This window comes from Copadichromis virginalis, linkage group LG8 (genome assembly GCF_057382275.1).
Source record: "Copadichromis virginalis isolate Kocher_CV1m ecotype Utaka linkage group LG8, C_Virginalis_male_GT1.1, whole genome shotgun sequence".
Lineage (NCBI taxonomy): Eukaryota > Metazoa > Chordata > Actinopteri > Cichliformes > Cichlidae > Copadichromis > Copadichromis virginalis.
In genome coordinates this window covers 9,964,931-9,983,849 of record NC_140625.1, presented here as the reverse complement: position 1 = coordinate 9,983,849, position 18,919 = coordinate 9,964,931, and the positions used below count along the sequence as shown (strand labels likewise).

General features: G+C 40.6%; 1 protein-coding gene across 1 annotated transcript; it reads left to right on the top strand.

The window, feature by feature from the left end:
• Positions 1-2: 2 nt before the first annotated feature.
• mms19 (MMS19 homolog, cytosolic iron-sulfur assembly component) lies at positions 3-18,877 on the top strand. The gene is made up of 31 exons (XM_085465676.1): positions 3-563; positions 1,048-1,096; positions 1,211-1,311; positions 1,485-1,570; positions 1,734-1,808; positions 2,446-2,515; positions 3,886-4,014; positions 4,146-4,207; positions 5,553-5,639; positions 5,765-5,839; positions 6,054-6,131; positions 6,449-6,587; positions 7,474-7,628; positions 7,824-7,902; positions 8,357-8,482; positions 8,576-8,657; positions 8,752-8,849; positions 8,935-9,093; positions 9,310-9,465; positions 9,690-9,789; positions 10,093-10,195; positions 12,585-12,662; positions 12,779-12,905; positions 12,993-13,099; positions 13,223-13,279; positions 13,377-13,566; positions 15,985-16,067; positions 16,156-16,320; positions 16,492-16,551; positions 17,334-17,434; positions 17,641-18,877. Exons 1-31 carry the CDS (start codon positions 476-478, stop codon positions 17,669-17,671), a joined length of 3,096 nt encoding a protein of 1,031 aa, XP_085321802.1. The 5' UTR covers positions 3-475; the 3' UTR covers positions 17,672-18,877.
• Positions 18,878-18,919: the final 42 nt, after the last annotated feature.

The window sequence follows — 18,919 nt, the reverse complement described above, 5'->3', positions numbered from 1 at the left end:
CGCCGAACTTTTTTCTTTACGCTTGCGCAAAAGCATCCAGCCAGGTGTTGGTTTCTATTGCGTCGGGACTTGACGCAATTATGAACGGAGGAGTCCGCAAATTAATTTGTACAGCGGAGTTATCATATAACAGATACACGTTCTTCTAATGTCAATACTCTTACTTGAAATCATACTGGTAGTAATTAATTGGAACCTCTTGAAAAGCAAAACTTTAGTGGAAGGGAGAGGACGTACTAGTTCTAGTATTTGTAATGCATTGTTCGGACAGTACTTGAATGCAGCATTAAAGGAAAAATAATATTGAAGATTTTCTTCCACCATTTCTATAAATATGAAAAACGTGTGGAAATAATATTATACTGGTTTTAACGGTTTTATTTTTATCAGATATAATCTAAAACCCATCGCTTTTCGCGATTCACCTAAAGTTTTCGCGCATGCGTAGTGCCAGTGAAGTAGTTACAGGGACACGATGGCTGCGGACAGTACCTTGGCGCTGTCTCTGGTGGAGGAATTTGTGTCTGGACTGCAGGACAGCAAGGCCAAAGATGCAGCAAAAGGTAAAAGGCTTTCGTCGCGGTTTGCCGGTGACATTTTTCATAAGCGTAACACCGGAGAGGCTGTAGAGCTGCTCTCCGAGGATGCGCAGCGAGACGTGATGGTTAACTAGCTAACTTAGCGCCACAACATCCTGTGTAGTGTTATAACCGCAAGATAAAGAGTAAGCATTCGCCGTGAAAATATATTTGCTCATTTTGTCGATGTAAATGGACACTCTGAATGTATACATCGAGTTTGAACACATTGCCACTTCACAAGGACTCTTAATTTGATGCTAGTCCGTAGTGGTTAAAGCACATGCTGGTTGCTAGCTGCTGAGTTTGTGTAAGGTAGCCTGTCAATGAACCCTGTGGCCTTACCTTTGAATTATAACCTGGTACAACTACTAGAGTTAAGAGCATGCGTGTTCTTGCATTGCTGTAGCTCATCACTTCACTTCACTAAACTTATTTGTTTGTTTGTTTGTTTGTTTGTTTTGTTCAGGTGTCAAAGATGGGAAGTTTACAGTTCTGCAGCTGGTGGAAGCACTGGGGTAAGCTGTGTTCATCGTCATGTCAGGGGAAAATATCAGCCCGAACCAGCCAGAGTTTGCAATTATATTCCTATCTAATATCAACTTCCATCTTCATTACCTTTCCTGTTAAAGGTCCAGTCTGACCAGTTCTCAGCCTCACACTCGAGCCCGAGGAGTCCTTCTGCTCTCTGAGGTTTTGCAGGAGTGCTATAGAGAGCTTACAGAGAGAGAAGGTACACCTTTCTCCTTCCATATACTGTGCCAGCATTGCACAGCTTCTTGCAAAGTGACAAATCAAAAATGCACTCAAATAACTACATTTTATATTCATATATGTCTTACGATGACGCTTATTCATGTCAAGGGGCGATCAGCACTCAGCATTTCTTCCTGTTCTTCTCCACAGTGGAAGTGCTTATTGCCTTCTATGAAAACCGTCTGAAGGATCATTATGTCGTCACACCTCCCGTCTTAAAGGGGCTAAAGGAGCTGGTTAGTCGTTCTTTGATAACATTTAGTTTCTGCTCAAATCTGCAAGTTCATTTCAGGCTGAGGGACTTTTTTTGAGAAGTTCCAGATGTGAAGGTTGTGGTTGTGGATTTCCTCTTACTGTTTTGTTAATGTACACCCCCCCCCCCCCCCCCCCCCAATTCAGACAAAGTGTACAAACCTGCCTCCTGGCTCAGCTGTGTCCATGTTGAGGTCAGTGTTCCAGGACATCCACGTACAGGTGAGACTGTCATATTGTTGTACATTTAAAGTGTTATTCTGAGGAATAATGACAGTGCTGGGTTGATTTTTACCTACATAATGTCATAGTTTTAATACTTAGTTGTGAGCTTTGTTGTCTTTGTGTTCTTTAAAATGGGAATTGAAGAGAACATGGATTTTACAAAGACCGCATGGTGTATTTTACTTAACCAAAATTATTGCCAAGATCAAGTTGTTGCTTAGAAATAACTCACCTAACATCTATAACTAATCTAGGTCACTGTACTTGGAGGGTTATGCTAATGTTAAAAATTACATTTAAGCAATTTGCAGTGCACGAGTTTGCACCATTAATCAAAGAATTTATTATGATTAACCAAACAATTCACGTTTTATATTCCACATATGATGTCAACAGTTCCACTGTCTGAGTTGTTTTTTCTGACGTTAGTGGACATTTTGTGACTTTTCCTAGTTTTGCGGTGTTTGATTTTTCCGAAAGTAATGCATTTAAAACCTAATGTAGCACACTGTCGGAAACATCGTGCCACACTTGTTAGATGTTCTTGTTTCCTCTCTGTTATTGTTTTTGCTGGTAAAACTGACTCATCTAAAACCGTTCCTACTAATAACAAATGTATTTATTTCCCCTGCAGTCTCTGATGCTGTCAGAGAGAGCATGTGTTTACAGCATGCTTATCAACATCATGGAGACCAGAGAGGCGGGTAAGAGATTATGGTTTGATTCACAAAACCTCAGTTAACAGAGACAGAAAGCTCTGTGGAAGGAAGCAGGTCATGTTGAAATAACCGGTGATTTAAGAATTGAGCATGAGTTTTAAAAGTCGGACAATCTCACAGCAGTAATGGAAGGCGCTGACACGCTGTCCTCTGTTTGGCTAATATTTTAGGATAACAGCCATATGTAAAAAATGAAAATGGAGGGCTGACAGTGGAATAATTGTGTTTAGCTACCAGCTGTTAAAATGGAAACGCTTACAGGAGGGATGGTACTGTGACCTGGGCTTTGTTCCAGAAAGCAGATTTAACAAACTTTAAATGTAAGCTCTGATTGTTTGGTTCCAGACCATGTTCACCGTGGCAACGGGCAAGACCCTCCTGTTTAATTCTGTGGATCATGTTTGATTGCGTTGTTTGTATTAACAACAGAAGAGGGGAAAAATATGATTTTTATATATATAAGTAGCAGAGATGTTTACTCATTTACACAGAATCATTTCATTATTATATATAAAAAACAGCTGTGATCTAAATAGATTTTAAATGAGTTGTAAATCTTCGTTATTCAGCTGTGACCTGACAGGTACAGCATGCAGGTTACAGCAACTGTAGATAAAACAGTTTAATTACAAACTGGTGATATTAATCCGATCCAGTAAGGCTGATTGTAGGTGATTTGTGGGGTTTAATGACTCTGTTTTAAACTATATTAAGAGCACTGTCAGAGTCTTAAAAATCATTACACTCTTCTTCATCTCCAATATGATGATAATCAACATGACTAATCACAACATTCTAATCACGATTCAGACCGAGTCATCAAAGACTGATTTATCAAAGTAAACATGAATGAATCTTGCTGGGATCTCTGGCTCTGATATGAGCTTTGATATCTGCCCTCTGACTTAGGGAATGAAACGTCATACAGCTGCTTCAGGAGCAGTCAGAGTGTGTGTGTGTGTAGGTTAAATAAGAGGAAGTGAATGATTGAGAAGAAGATGCAATCATTAGAAAACTGACAAATCCCCTTAGTACCAATGTTTTTTTTTTAGCTGCTGTTACTTGTTTCTTCCATTTTAATATTTTAACTTCACATAAGAAAATTAATCTTGTGGGTTTTTTTGCTCTTCATGCCAAAATAATAATCATCCCCACCTGGAGATGGTAGTAAGCTTCACCGATACACCCTCACCAGCTTTCCTAGTTTTGAGGAAGAGACGGTTGGTTGTATAGTTCCTTTATCGTGGCACTCTCACGCAAGCCATTGTTAGTCATTGTGTGAACCAGTGTTTGTCTGTTGTGTTGCAAAACTTTTTTTTCCCCACATGATGTGTCCCTGCTTCGTTTCCCCACAGAACTTAAGGGTTTGGGTGCCGACTTTGTCTTCGGTTTTGTGCAGTCCATGGACGGGGAGCGAGATCCTCGCAACCTCTTGTTGGCCTTTCAGATTGCCAAAAACCTTATTCACAGAGGCTATGAGCTCGGTGAGAACACCATAATTTCTTCTCACCGTCACCTCTTCTGTATTTCTGTGCGTCCCTGACCTGCAGCTCACCTTTTTTCTGCCACAGTGATCAAACTGTAACTCCCATTCCTTTCCTATCTGCTGTCTCAGGTAAATTCACAGAGGAACTGTTTGAAGTGACGTCCTGCTATTTCCCAATCGACTTCTCCCCAGTAAGTCCCTGTTTACTCAGCTGGTTTGGACCGAGAACTGAGTGTAGCAGACATAAATGTCATCACTGACTTCCTGTGACCTCAGACAGACTCTGTAGGAAGTTATAACGCAGCGACTGCTCGCGAAAAGCAGCTCAATGTCACAGAGCATCACAGGTCTCTCTGGAGCAAAGCAGCACATGGGTGCAAAGCTTGTTGTGTATGTGACGTAAAACATCATGTAAAGTATAAGAACGGGCATATTTAACCATGTGTATTATTAAGCATTCAAGGCCAGCATCCCTCATCAGTCTAAACTGAAGAGGAAACAGGAAACAGTGCAGGATCAGCATTAGTTTCTGAACACTTTAGACAATATATCCCAACACATCAGTCGACAGATTGGATCATTTAGAAAATCTATTATTATACATTTGCATTGATCTATATGAGCATGCTATGATAGTCATAGTTTATATTTAATAATGATTATATTTACTGATTCACTAATTAGTGACCATTTTAAACCATAACATGTTACAAAGTTTTCGTTTTCACAGCAAATTTTGATTTAGCTTTAATCTTCTGACTAAAACATCATTTAGTTTCATTCATAATTTAGGCGTTTAAGTTTTTATCAGCTAAATGTTGTAATGTTATCATAGACTAAATCTAAAGGTGACAAAAAGTGTAAAAGTTTGCTTCTGCCACTGAGTTATTTACAACTCATTTCATTTTTATTCGTTAATGAACATGTTGATACGTTAAACTGTAGTTTTTGTCCTTGTGCATTTTTTGTGTGTGTGTGTGTGTGGGGGGGGTGTTGATGAAAGCGAATGCATCAACAACCTCATTAGAATTATTGGTTGAGGAAATTAACACTGATGTTAGAACTCCTTGTAGGCCAAACTGGGATACATGTGACAACAACGTGTAATAAATATTGTTCATGTGTTGTAAAGCAATATAAGACAGAGATCTAAAGTTTAACCCTGTGAATTTTGGGCAGCATTTTTGCTTCACAATTGGTTGCCAGTTGATAATGACTGATCAGTGGTCTTTGAGATTACATTTTTATTGTATTATTTCAGGTATTAAATGAAATGCAAATGCAAGTCTGCAATAGCACGAGTCTTTCTGCATTTATATATTTGTGTTTGTCAGAAATATCGACACTCACCTTGGTGCTTGTATAACAAAAGAGACATCTTTCATATATGCATTGGAGTCTTTATATTCATTATTTGATAGCGCAGTGAAGAGGGACAGGAAACTGGGAGGGGGTGTGATGTACTTTCCATTATCTGTGAATGTTTGTAGGGTTCTGCATGTTTTAATAGACTTCTTAAATCTCTTCTCACTTCAGCCTCCTAATGACCCACATGGCATCACCAGGGAGGAACTGGTGCAGGCTCTGAGGGCTGTCCTTACTGGGACTCCAAATTTTGCAGAGGTGAGTGAAAGTATTATTTATTTATGTTTTTTTCAAACGTCGTTTACTTTTTCTGTTTTGGAGCTTTTCCTCCTAAGCAAACTAAACGAAGGGCCTCTGCGCTAATATTTGTTGCTATCTTACAGTTTCTGTTACCTCTCCTCATCGAGAAGCTGGACTCAGACGTTCAGAGCGCAAAGCTGGACTCGCTGCAGACTCTGGTGAGAAACTCGTCTCTAAAAATGTTGTGTGCCTCCAGCTAAAACAGGAGCTTACAGTTCAGATATAAACATTTGACTGTCAGCTGCACAGAGTATGCATGAGTAAAGGTGAATGATGCACAGCTCACGATTCCCTTAAGCAGCAGAGTCGTTTGTCACAAGTGGTCCAGCGCAGAGTCATGTAGATAAATTGTGATTATTTTTACATTTTCAGGCTGCTTGTGTGTCACAGTATGAACACAAGCATGTGGCTGAATTCCTGCAGGGACTGTGGACAGCAGTACGCAGAGAGGTCTGTTTGAGATCAGTTTTTAAATGTAAATAGCAGTAGTACTTGTAGTACTTATTTTGTGCCTTGGCTCTGTTAAGACATATTTTAATATCTTGTAGCTGGTCTTTATTCGGTGTGGTGTGATTTTAATTTCTGTTTTTAGCTCGTTTTGACCCACTCCACCCTCATAAAAAACATAGGCACATTTAAGGCCAGTAGTGCTTTCTGAAACACCAAATACTAGGTTTCTTTTGTAGCATTAAGCGAATGAAGACCTCACTGCTGTTTAACTAACAACAGCAGAGTCAAGTTAAGTTGTGCTTGTTGTGTCGTTGCAGGTGTTTCAAACCTCCAGCGAGAGGATCGAGTCTGCAGGCCTCGCTGCTCTTACCGCACTCACTTCCTGTCTGTCTCGCTCAGTCCTCAGCTCTGACTCTGAGGACTCCCTCAGCACATTCCTGGATTTCATTCTCACAGGTAAAATGCAGCTTTGTTATGCATGCATGAAAATGTGAAAAAAGGTACATTTGTTCCAGAAAGAAACATAGAAATGAAATTCTGTATACTGATGAGGAGGAATATGGCACTATGTAGTACAGTACACTGGGGAGGAAGTTGGCAGGAAACTTTTTTTTTAAATATATATACTGTGTATACCACCACAACTTTTTCATAACCTAATATATCATGTTTGCTGTCTAACAGATTGATTGTACAGGTGGGTTGAAAACACAATATTTGAGTCTTAGGGCCGGGTCCAAAAGGCCTAGATCCCAACTCCTATGGCAACAATCACTTGCTATGGAAAAATTGGTACTTCTCAAGGCCCCCTGAGGCTGACTTCAGTGTTAAAATTCCCAACATGACACCATGAAATGCATTTTTACAACCTGTTAGAAAAAGTGTTCTACCCGCTGCTTTTTAAATACAGCAGATATATTTGGATACTGTTGTAAAGTTAGGGTCGTGGCCTCTCTGACTGACAGATGTCTACACAGATAGCTGTAGCCAGGGGTTCTCTGCCAGGCCTTTGTGAGCTTTTTAGACTTAGCATTAGCTAATAACTTAGCAACCCCCTCTTGCCTAAATACTAAACACTTTTAGCTCCAGAAAAAACAACAGTGCAGTGACCAAAATTGCTAATGTTGAGGCTTTATAATGAGGAGCCCAAAAAACTGAGGGTGATGTCACAGTTACTGGGTCCATCTTTTATTTACAGTCTATACAGTCAACGTGTAAACACTGTAATTGTCAGCAGTTCTTTGGAAGAAATCAGTATTTATTGTTAAACGTAGTTTTAAACAATGAGTCTCTGAGACATTCAAATGGGTCTTGTGTTGTACTATGTTGTGCTTTTTTTCAGACTGCAAACATCACCTGTGTGAACCAGACTTAAAGCTTGTATGGCCGAGCGCAAAGCTCCTCCAAGCCGCCTGCAGCGCCTCCACTAGTGCGAGTCACATCATTACAGCTGCTGTCATGCCATCGCTACTTGAGCAATATAACAACAGAGCACAGGTAATAGAGACAGCTGATGTCCACATGTTTAACTGGTTTAATATTGGGCTATTTAAGTATGGGTAGAGTAGAGAGAATGTGTTGTATGAGAACTCTAGAGCCTGTTTTCTTTGATTAACATCTGGATTTTTATGTTTTTGTTTTGTTTTTAACACAACTAAGTCCATGATCACATCTGTTTCTCTCTCTGTGCAGTGTTCCCATAGAAGGATATTACTGGAGGTGGTGCAGCGATTTATCCATTCAGTAAAAAACTGCCAGTCTTCAGACAATGGTGAGTGCTGTGTTCACTGCTGTTTTTCCCTCTTCTAGTCACCGCTGCATCTCATTAAACTTCAACATCGGCCATAAAATCTTGAAATTATAGCTCTTCATTTGTTACTCTACATTTCAGATATGCACGTCCTCGATCCTGTAAATATTTGAATCTTCTTGACTGTGACTTTGCTGATATATATCAAACAGTTTTGTTTGTCTTTTGTTTGAACTGAGTCAAGCTAAAACATTCAGTCCAGTGACCAAAGAAAAACTTTACTTGGTTACGGCTGTTGACCTTTAATCATTGTCAGTTTCTGTGTGTTTACACTGTAATTGTCACAAATTTCAAACAGTTATAGTGTGGTTAAAAAAAAAAGATAACTGTTTACTTGCTGCTTGACTGTGACCAAGGGAACTACAGCTTTGACCTCCTCTGTTTCTCGTAACTGCGTTTCGTCTCTTTACTTCAGATGAGAGTGTGTTTTTAGCCTTCCGAGAATCTCTGTGCGGCATCGTGTGTTCTGCTCTCTCTGAGAACGACTCCAGCCTGCAGATCACTGCCACCTCTGTGCTCACATCACTGGCACAACAAGCAGGTACTTAAATTTAAAAATATATAATTGCTTAAAAGCGTTATAACAGAGTCAGACGTTTTTCACGAATGTTGTAAATATTTTCCCCTTGTTCAGGTCTGCTGTTAGAATCTGATATTGAGCTAGCTCTTGATCATCTGACCAGACGGCTGCTGATTGAAGAGGATGACAGAGTCAGGTGAGCTTTCGTTTCTCTTTGATGCTCCCTGTTATCTATTTGAATCCCGTTCATCCTGACACCTCTCTTGTGTTTGTCTTGTTTCTGCCTCCAGTCTTGCTGTGGCGGAGTGTGCTGGAGCCTTAGCGCAGCTGCACCCGGCACTCGTCATCTCCAAACTGATTCCAAGACTAAAGAACGAGATGTATACTGGTAAGCTGCTGAAAATATCATGTATTTTAGGCACAGGAACACATACAAGTAGTGTTTATGTGACCTGGCCCTCCTGTCTGTTCAGAGCCCATGAATCAAGACCAAGGGGAGGCTTCTGAACTACATTCCCATCATGCAGTGCGTCAGCGGTGTTTGTCAGCTCTGGCTGCAGTGTCCATCCAACCCAGTGTTGTCCAGGAGAGCACACCTGTCCTCCTGGAGGTCCTTCGTTCAGCACACACAGGTAATCTGGCAAAAAAGATGCTTTTTTTTTTAGCTTCAAGTACTTATATTTATATATAGTATGTTTATAACTGATCAGTGGGTCATGGTGCAAATTTACAATCACACATCACTTCACTGGAGTTAGTCTCCAAATTCAAAAAGCTTTACCAAAGCGTGTTGTTGTCCTATGAAATGCTCTAAGGTTAACACCTCTGTGACATCTTGTTCATTTCAGGTGATGTTAGTTTTTCAGTGGATGAGGTGGTGCTGACGTGCCGCAGCCTTCAGAGAATAGCAGAGCAGGTCCAGGACACCGAGGAAGCGGGACGCTGCTTCCACAACATCATCATCCCACACCTGTTGTCTCTGGCGCTCCAGGCAGCACTGCAGGGTGAGAAAGGATCAGTGAAAGGATTGACCAGCTTCATCTTACGTCATCAAAATAGTTTTAATTTGAATCTTCTCAGTATAACTTATGAATTAACAGACTTCCATCCATTGAGTCCTGAAGCTACAGTTATATTTTTCTAACAACTGAATTGAGCTTTCATTTGTAAAACGTGTTCATGTCAAAAACATTTAGTCCCCCAACTTTAAAAAACAATTGCTCTTCAGGTGAGGGATCATCTGGAACTCCTAGTCCTCTGGTAGAGGAGGTGGTCTTGTCTGCCATGGTTCCTGTCATCAGCACTTCCTGCTCCAGACTGCAGCCCACGTCAGTAATCTTGTTCACCTCTTGGCCTGATTTTATTTTGTCTTTTGACACATTTACACATAGTAAATGTTGTTATTCTTATCACACCTAGTGTCTCTAAATGCAGAGATAAACAAAACAAAGTTGCACTAAAAGTAGCTTGTACTTGCTGTATTTCCTCCTTTGTGTCACACCTGCTGATCTAAATATACTATTTCCTGTCTGTTTCACAGTCTCTCTTTTTTTCTTCTTTGCGAATGCCTTTGATTTGTTTGCACAATGCAGAGCGTACTTTTTGATGAGGTGTGTGTGGCTTCCTTTCAGCCTGGCGGGGCAGACGGCGTCGAGAGCTGTGTCTCTCTTCCTGGATGGCGATGTCTCTTTTTTGCCTGACAACTCGTTCCCTTCACACTTGCAGCTTCTCAAGGTCTGTTTTTGTCTGTGCTCATTTATTTTATGTATTAAATATTAGTGACTGTATAATTAGAGTTTATAAAGAATCAGACGGTATACAAACTGATGCAGTCAACACAAATGTCAAGGCAGTGTTGTGTTCTGGATGGCTTTTTCTGATTTTAAGCTTTCTAAAATAAACAATGCCAGAACTACATATAGGGTCATAAATGTACATAACCATTCATCTATTCTCTTCAGTGGGGGGCGGAGCCTATCTCAGCTGTCTTAAGCTGGGCATACACTGTGCAATTTTTTTTTCAGTTGCGTTATTCAGCTCCTGCTCAAACTGTACGATTGACTCGCAGAGGTTAGAAGTTCGTAGGTCACGATGCAGGTCTCACACTATACGGCCCGATGCTCTGATGCGACCTGAGTGCTCACACTGTGCCTCCATAAAATGAAGGTTATAACATAAAATCTGTCTCTCGCTCTCCCTCTCTGTCTTTCACTCACACAGACACGCACACCACCATCAACTTTGCTAAATTGCTCATGAAAAACATTGATCAGGCAGCTGTGATTGAGCAGCAGCGTAGATCCAACTATTTTCATGGTCAGAGCGGTCGTGATAACTTCGTGAGGCCACATCGAAAAGGCTCAGATGAGCTTGCCAAAGTTCTACAAGGTGTGCTTTCATCGCTTGTGTCCAGATCACATGCCGCACTGCCGTGCTGCTCCACCTTTTCACTTTCATTTCTGTGTTTGTGCGTGCGCAGTGTGAGAGGCTGCGGTGACACCCTCACGAAGGCCGACAGGATTTCAAACACGTTTGATTTTCTTACGACTAGGGCTGCCACAAACGATTATTTTGATAGTCGACTAGTCACCGATTATTTATGCGATTAGTCGACTAATCAGATCATCATCCATTAGACGTAAAACTACAGCTTATTGCACCAGCAGCATCTGCTCTTATATAACTATCATTAGCTTACAGCTTTAAGTGTTTAAGGTGCTAACTAAAAATAAAGACAAGATGATAGTTCATTCAATTTTAATGAAATTTACAGATTGTTTCGGTGAAGTTTAATGAACTCCTTGCTATCTAAAATATAACAGGACAACGGAGTATATTCTCCAGCATCTCACACTTCTGATAATCAGCTGTCTGCTTGACGTTTATTCAGCTGTGTAAAAACTATAACTTTAATCTCAGACAAACCGATTTACTCAGGAACAAATAAAATACAAAAAAAAAAAAAGCCAAACAATAACATTTTTAATTTATCTAAGTGACTCATATATATTTAACCTGAGTAGCGAAAGATGGCGGTGGGTTAGAAAACAATTTGCCGGGAGTCCGGTGTTCTCACCGCGCTAGTGAGCCTAGCCCCCGGCTAGCTATCGAGCTGGTGGGTAACAGACGTCTCCGAAAACGTCGGAGCGCTTTTGAAAATATGTGGTGTCCTGATAAACTGAGCCGATATTTGAGGTTTACACAGCTACATTCTCGGCTGAAAATACGTTAAACGTTTATTTTCTGACCCAGAAAGAATAATAAGAGTAATATTAAAACTAACTAGCTGCCGCCATTGTTGGAAACTGCGCTGGGCCACGCTATGAATTCTGGGACACAGCTGCTGCTTCTTCTTCTTCTTCGGGGTTTAACGGCAGCTGGCATCCTTGTACATGCAGTGCTGCCATCTTCTGTTTCAGTCCGTTATTACACTCTTAAATCCTGCTACTTATTCCTGCGTCTTTTGCGATCTTACAAAGCTTCAAACGACGCGTCGACTATTAAATCAGTCGTCGACGATTTTGATAGTCGACGTAATCGTGACTAGTCGACAAATCGTGGCAGCCCTACTTACGACCAAGCGATTGATGATCGGGAGCTGGTTGTGAGGTGTTAATCGCTTCTCGTTACCCCATGTTTACAACACGATGCACGACACACGATTAAGGCGAAACTCGGCCAACCCCCAAAACGGTCGCACGACTGAAAACTGCTCAAAATGGGCCAAAAACCGCACAGTGTATGCCCAGCATTAGAGGCAGGGACCCTGGACAGGTCGCAGGGTTAACACGTAGAGACAAACAACCATTCACACTCACGTTCACACCTATGGGCAATTAACCTAAACACCCAACTGGGTATATGCATATTTTTACAATGTTTTTATTTCAGAAAAGCTCAAGTGAAAAGTCATTTGTTTAGTTTTTATTTATTTATTTTTATTTGTTTATCTCTTAAATGTGTGTTTTGCCATTATTTGACTTGAGAAAAAGAGCAGTTGACAAAAGTATTGAAAGCACATTAATGCCAACATTCACATTCCATTATGAGTAGAAGCAAGCTTTAAACTGGAACCACTCCATCAGGTCACGTCTCGGGTAACAAGTGTGATTACTTTTCTCAGAAGCAGGAGGGGGATTCCTGGAGCCTGTCTCGGCTGGTTTGTCTGCTTATGGGCAGTGTGTGTTCTCTACCTCGCGGCGTGAGTCTCATGTTAAACAACTAATTCAGATTTCCGTTAAATTTAAAGAAATAAATAAAAACTTTTAGGAAATGTATGTTGAAGTTTGTTTTGACAGTGTTAAGTATCGTCTGCAGGTGGAGGTGCCCCAGATTGACAAACTGCTGTCGGCACTGGAGGAGATGAGCTGCACTTGCAGCCACCCGCTGTCATACACGTCAGCTGCAAAGTGCTTTGCTGGCCTGGTCAACAAGAAACCACAGGGTCAGTTTGTGTCCTGTCACAGCTTGGCTTTTATTAAATCTAAAAGCTTTAGATCATTTATTAAAACATTTTCTGTTTCTTCTTCAGGAGATTCCCTCGACAGCCTAATTCAGAGGACAGTGAAGAGAGTGTGCAGCGAGCTGGACTCACCTTCATCCTCTGTTCACACTCAGGCATTTACACTTATGATCTGGGTAAGAGTGACTGTGTCTGTACTGCTCACTCCTAATCATCAGCGCATTAAGAGCTTTTACTTGTTTCACCACTCACCTTACAAATCTTTTTCAGAATGATAGTAAGGTTGTGCTTGTCCGCAGGTTTCCAAGGCTCTGCTTCTGCGATACCACCCTCTGTTCACAACACTGACCGACAAGGTACAAAACTGAGCAGCACACAGTGGAGCTTTCATGCTTACTGTGTTTTTAGTGGAAAACACATTTGGTGTTACTCTCTTTTCTGTGTACCTCGCAGCTCTTCTCTCTGCTCGACGATGCCGGTTTAGGTCCGATGGTGGCGGCAGACGGCTTCTCTCTACTCATGAGTGACTCCACCGACGTCCTGAACAGAGCTTGCCACGCTGATGTACGCATCATGTACCGCCAGCGCTTCTTCAGCGAGAACAAAGCCAAGCTGGTGCAAGGGTTCAACGCTGCACCCCAAGGTAAAGGCACCAGGACAGTCGAACCTACACAAACAATTTACAATTTACTTTGCCTTGTTTGGTATCATCCTTTTCAGCACAACCTCACGTGTCTGAATTTACAGTTATGTTTTCATTTTGACATACTGTATTAACACAATTGATCTAAAATCAGGCAAAAACATAAAATCAGAGTAGAAAAAGTTCAATTTTTTTACTGTAGCAACCACAAACATGTTTATTTAATCATATTTCATAACTTTAAATGCAAATATAAATTGTCAATTTTAAAATCATATGCACAAGTTTTGTCTTAAGCAGAGAGTGCTTGCTAGCGCTGTCCTTAGAGAGTAAAGGTGACGAAACTACTCAGGAAAAAACGCCGCGTATATATTGTTTATCATGACTCTGGTTTTACGTGGCCTATCAACACAATTTAAAAACTGGTATAGATCACATTGTTGCTTTCTTAAAGTAGTCATGGTAAGCCAATCGCAGTCAAACAGCAGCACTCATACGATTAATTACCCCCTAGCTACAGGTGTTTTGCCAAAAAGTGATCGTCTGCCAGAAAGTGATTGCCGTCCGCGGGAGCGCGCGCAGCTGCTTAAAGCTGTAGCGCCCAGATTACTTACAGCTACTTCCGTGCAACTGATATAAAGTGCGGTAAGCTGAACACAGCTTCAGCCGTCTGTTTGTTGAAAAATAGTAACGCGACCGCATTTTCTTGTTAGTAACGGTAACGGCGTTGTAACGATAGAAATAGTAATTAGTTAGATTAGTTAGTAACGCCGTTACTTGTAACGCCATTATTCCCATCACTGCCGTTAATGTTTAGAAGCAAAAAAAGAAACAGCTTTTTATTCTTGAGTACTGCAAATATTGCACCAATAGTTTCTTTGGATGGAGGAGACTTAAAGGGAAAATAGCAAAAGTCTTAGCCAACACATGATGTTCAGGTTTAGAAGTGTTATTCACTAGACCTACTAATTAGAGTGCAGTAGCAGTGCTCAGATGTACAAGATTACTGAAAATAAATGTGTAAAAAATGTTTCACCATTAGCAGAAACATATAAAACTACACGTGTGAGCTGTTTAGTCCAGACATTTATATTACAGTGGTGTAAAAAAAAAAAGTTCCTGATTTTCTAGTGTTTTGCATATTTGTCACGCTTACATTTTTCAGATCATCAGACAAATGTTAATATCAGACAAAGATACCCAGAGTAAATACAAAGTGCAGTTTTTAGATGATGATTTCATTGATTGAGAGAGAAACGTCCAAACTCTCCTGGTCCTCTCCGAAAAAGTAATTGCCCCTCCTGCTAAACTATGAATTAACTGCGGTTAACCACATTTTGTGGAAAGATGAGTTCAGTTTTACTAAACACACTGAGGCCTGATTACTGGCAGACCTGTTGAATCAAGAAATCACTTTATTAGAAGCTGTTTGACAAAGTGAAGCAGGCTGAAAGATCTCAAAAAGCAACACATCGTGCCACCATCTGAAGAAACACCTGAGATACAAAATCCCTGACATCTATCAGTCTGGCAGGGGTTCTAAGGCTTGGGGACTCGATTGAACCACAGTAAGAGCCATCATACACAAATAAAGAAAACTTGGAACAGTGGTGAACCTTCCCAGGAGTAAGCGGCTGACCAAAATTACCCCAAGAGCGCAGCGACGACACATCCAAGAGGCAAAAACAACACTGAAGAACTGCAGGCCTCACTTGTCTCAGTTAAAGTCAAGAGTTCATGATTCAACATTAAGAAAGAGACTGAGAAAAAATGGCCTCGGGGGGGGGGGGGATATCAAGGAGAAAAGCACTGCTGACCAAAAGGAGGATAAAGGCCAGTCACACATTCGCCATTAAAAATCTTGATGATTCCCAGGACTTCTGGAAAAAAAACGTTCTTTGGACTGATGAAACAAAAGTGGAACTTTTTGGGAAGGTGTCTGTCTGTTCTGCAGCAGGTAAATGATCCAAAACACACCAGAAAGTCCACCTCCGAATGCCTCATGAAAAACAAAGGGCAATTCACAGCAATTACAACTATTCTGCAAAGATGAGTGAGTCAAAAATCCTCCACAGTGGCAGTTATCGCAAATGCTTAATTACAGTTGTTGCCACTAAGGTTTGCCCAACCAGTTATTAGGTTAGGGGCTCAATCACTTTTTCTAACAGGGCCAATAAGGTTTTGATATTTTTCTTCACTTCCTTCACTTAAAAACTGCATTTTGTGTTTACTTGTGTTATATTTGATTATCTGAAACATTTAAGTGTCACAAACATCAAGAAAAAAAAAAAAGGAATTTGTCACCAAAAACTGATGAAGACAAAGATTTCCATGCTTTAAACCCTGTTTGATCAGTGTATATACAAGATTCAGAATGTAATGTTTTTGGTTTATTTGTGTATTGTTTGTTTCCACCAGAGAAGAAGCCCAACTACCTGAAAGCTTTATCTAACACCGTCAATAAGCTGCCCAAGCAGGTTCAAGTCACTGAACTTCCAGCGGTGAGTAACACAGAGCAGCTCTGATGCTCGTAAGAAATGACTCGAGCTGGTAGGTGCCTGTAATCATCAAAGTCCTGTTCCTGTGCAGCTTCTTTCTCTGCTGCTGGAAGCCTTGTCGGGTCCTGATCAGGACATTCATCTGACAACTCTGTCCTGTCTGGACCCCGTCCTCGTCAACCCACCACAAGTTCTCATACAGCAGCTGGAAGCTTTGGTCAACAGGCTGCTGGCCCTCCTCTGCAGTCCAGCTATGGTTAGTTAGATCACCACAGTCTGTTCACTAACTATTCAGTCTCCTCAAGATTATAAACTGTTGTTTTGTTTTAGTATTTAATGCTGTAAGTGCTCTACAAAAAGCCTACCTTCATTATTGGACTGTATAAGTTCATTAAATGATGACAGTGTTTTTTCCTTTACACTGCAGAGTGTACGGATTGCTTCGCTGTCCTGCATCAACGCTATTTCCTACTTCCCTGTACATGAGGTAAAACGTACCATCTTTGAATACTTTGGTTTCAACCTCCATAAGATTTTTTTTAATTCCTAATTTGTGTGTTTTATCTTTAACTGTTTGAAAAACTTTAAATTCAACCAGTTTATTGAAATGTGTTTTTGTTTTACAAAAGCTGAATAAGGACTCACAAACATAAACTACGGTTCCTGAACATGGAAACATTTAGCGATCAGACTGAATTGACCAATCTGACTAAATGCAGTCAGTTATATTGAAGCTAATTACTAAAGGAGTCTTTATGATTGTTGGATTTCACCACAATGTTTGAGTCAGAGAATTACAAGCTACAAATTTGTCATCGTGTGACACTATTGATCCTCATAAGTCAAATTTCTGTATTTTCCCTCCTGGACATAGTGCTGTTTATCAATGGCATTTGTGCTTGGTTGCCAAAAGTACCGTTAAATGTATTTGAGAAGCTCAGCAGTGATGTTTCTCTCTAGAAATCATGAGTTTTTTTGTGAGCAGCTCCATGTGGGACCTGTTTTCTGTCTACTGTGTACTTAAACCAATGAGAAACATTACAGCTCAGCCGAGATGAGCACCATTAATATTTACATCCTGTCACCCACTCATGAGCATAACAGGATTTCGTGGTGAACTGCCCCTTTAAGGCCTTAGAAGAAGAGTCCGTGATTCTAATCGTCACTTTTCCCAACATTTTTTCAACAGGAAACTTGTATAAAAAGTGTAATGTTAACATATTAATTGCTTTACCGATTTTTTTTCCTCCTATCTGTGTGTGATTTAAGGTGTTGCCATTTCGGACCCGAGTACTTCGAGCGCTCGCCAAACCTCTGGATGACAAGAAGAGGCTGGTGAGGGGGGAGGCGGTTCAGGCCAGAGCACAGTGGTAAGAACTACCTTTTCCTATTAAAGATGGACTCCTCTAAAAAATCCAAAAACAAGTGATTTATCTAGAAGACATGTCAGCTTGTGATTATACTGATGTTACTCTAACTCTTTTCCTAGTCCTGTGAATCTTACTAGCATGTAAACAGGTGCCATAGCATTTAGTAAAGCATGTGTTTATGGCTATTTCTCTAACTGTCCCTGTAGGTTCCTCTTAGGAAGTCCTGGTGGAAGATGATTTCCCCCCTAATCGCCACCAAATTACAGATACCAAGTAGCACTCAACTCACTCAACGGCTCACCCTCTGCGGGTCAGCTCTCCAGCAGCCTCCACCCTCGAGGATCTCCCAGCTTCCTTCTGCCCCTCCTACTCTTCCCCTTTATACTGAAATGTTTTAACTGTCTGTATTTTCACAAACGCACAAGACTGTATAGACTAACGCACATAAATCTGATGGCAGAGCTTAGTCAAAAGAATGAAATGAGTGTTTTGTTATTACGCCTCATGAATATTGTTGTCCTGTAGGATCAAACAGTCACATGATATGAGATGACGCCATTTTGATTGGGAAATATTTCACTGCTGAAGGTGCAAAAATTTCAAAATGAGATTTTAGGCGTATTTATATTTTAGGTTTTACAGCTGGTAAAATCATATATGCATTAAGGTCATAATCATAATGAAGGGACACTGGTTTGGTCAGCTAACAAAATAACAAAAAACCACTTACAAAGATCATGTAATCATTTGTGTTTCTTCAGAATGTCTCAAATCTAGTGTTACTGTCCTGAGATCATGAACATCTGTCAGTAGGCACCATAATGAGGTAGTGCCAGGGAATTGGATTTTTCAGCTCCTGTATAAAAAGAAGCAATTTTTTTTCCCACTGCATATAAAAGCAGAGAGCGTGACGCTAGATCTGCCTCGATGCCTTTTAAGTAGCAGCCATTATTTCAGCAGATTTGAGAACTGTAACGTAGCAGAAACTTGGATACTTAACAGTGGTTAACACACTGTGTCCCAGCAATTTCACACTGCAGACAAAGCAGGCACCTACTCCAGTCTTGGAACCACTTTTCTTCCAACCCCCACAGCAGTGGAAGACACATCAGTGACCTTTTTACACTCATGTGAATGTATACCTGAGCAGTGACGTCTCTAACCGATGTTGAGACTTGCTAGAATATGAATGTGCCAACTGTTCATGGATCGAGCGTGAAAGCTTCCGCTGACTGAAATGTTAGGATACTTTTTACAGAATGAAATATCCGTTTAGGTTAATGTACTTTTGTTTGGCTTTTAAGTTATGTGAACGTCATGTTCAACATCTGCCTTGTATTCTGTTAATATTAAATCATAAATGTTGGCTGACTTTGGACCTCACATCAACTTATGCCAAGAAAACAAGACAATATTTAAGATGTCATTAAACCTTTGTTTACACTGAAATTTCACTCGTGTCTGTCTGAATATCGTCACCTCAAA

Coding starts and splice junctions, on each gene's coding strand:
- mms19 (XM_085465676.1), top strand. CDS start 476: ATGGCTGCGGACAGTACCTTGGCGCTGTCTCTGGTGGAGGAATTTGTG. Junction 9,790..10,092: donor TGCTCCAGACTGCAGCCCAC/GTCAGTAATCTT, acceptor GCTTCCTTTCAG/CCTGGCGGGGCAGACGGCGT. Junction 13,280..13,376: donor TCACAACACTGACCGACAAG/GTACAAAACTGA, acceptor TGTACCTCGCAG/CTCTTCTCTCTGCTCGACGA.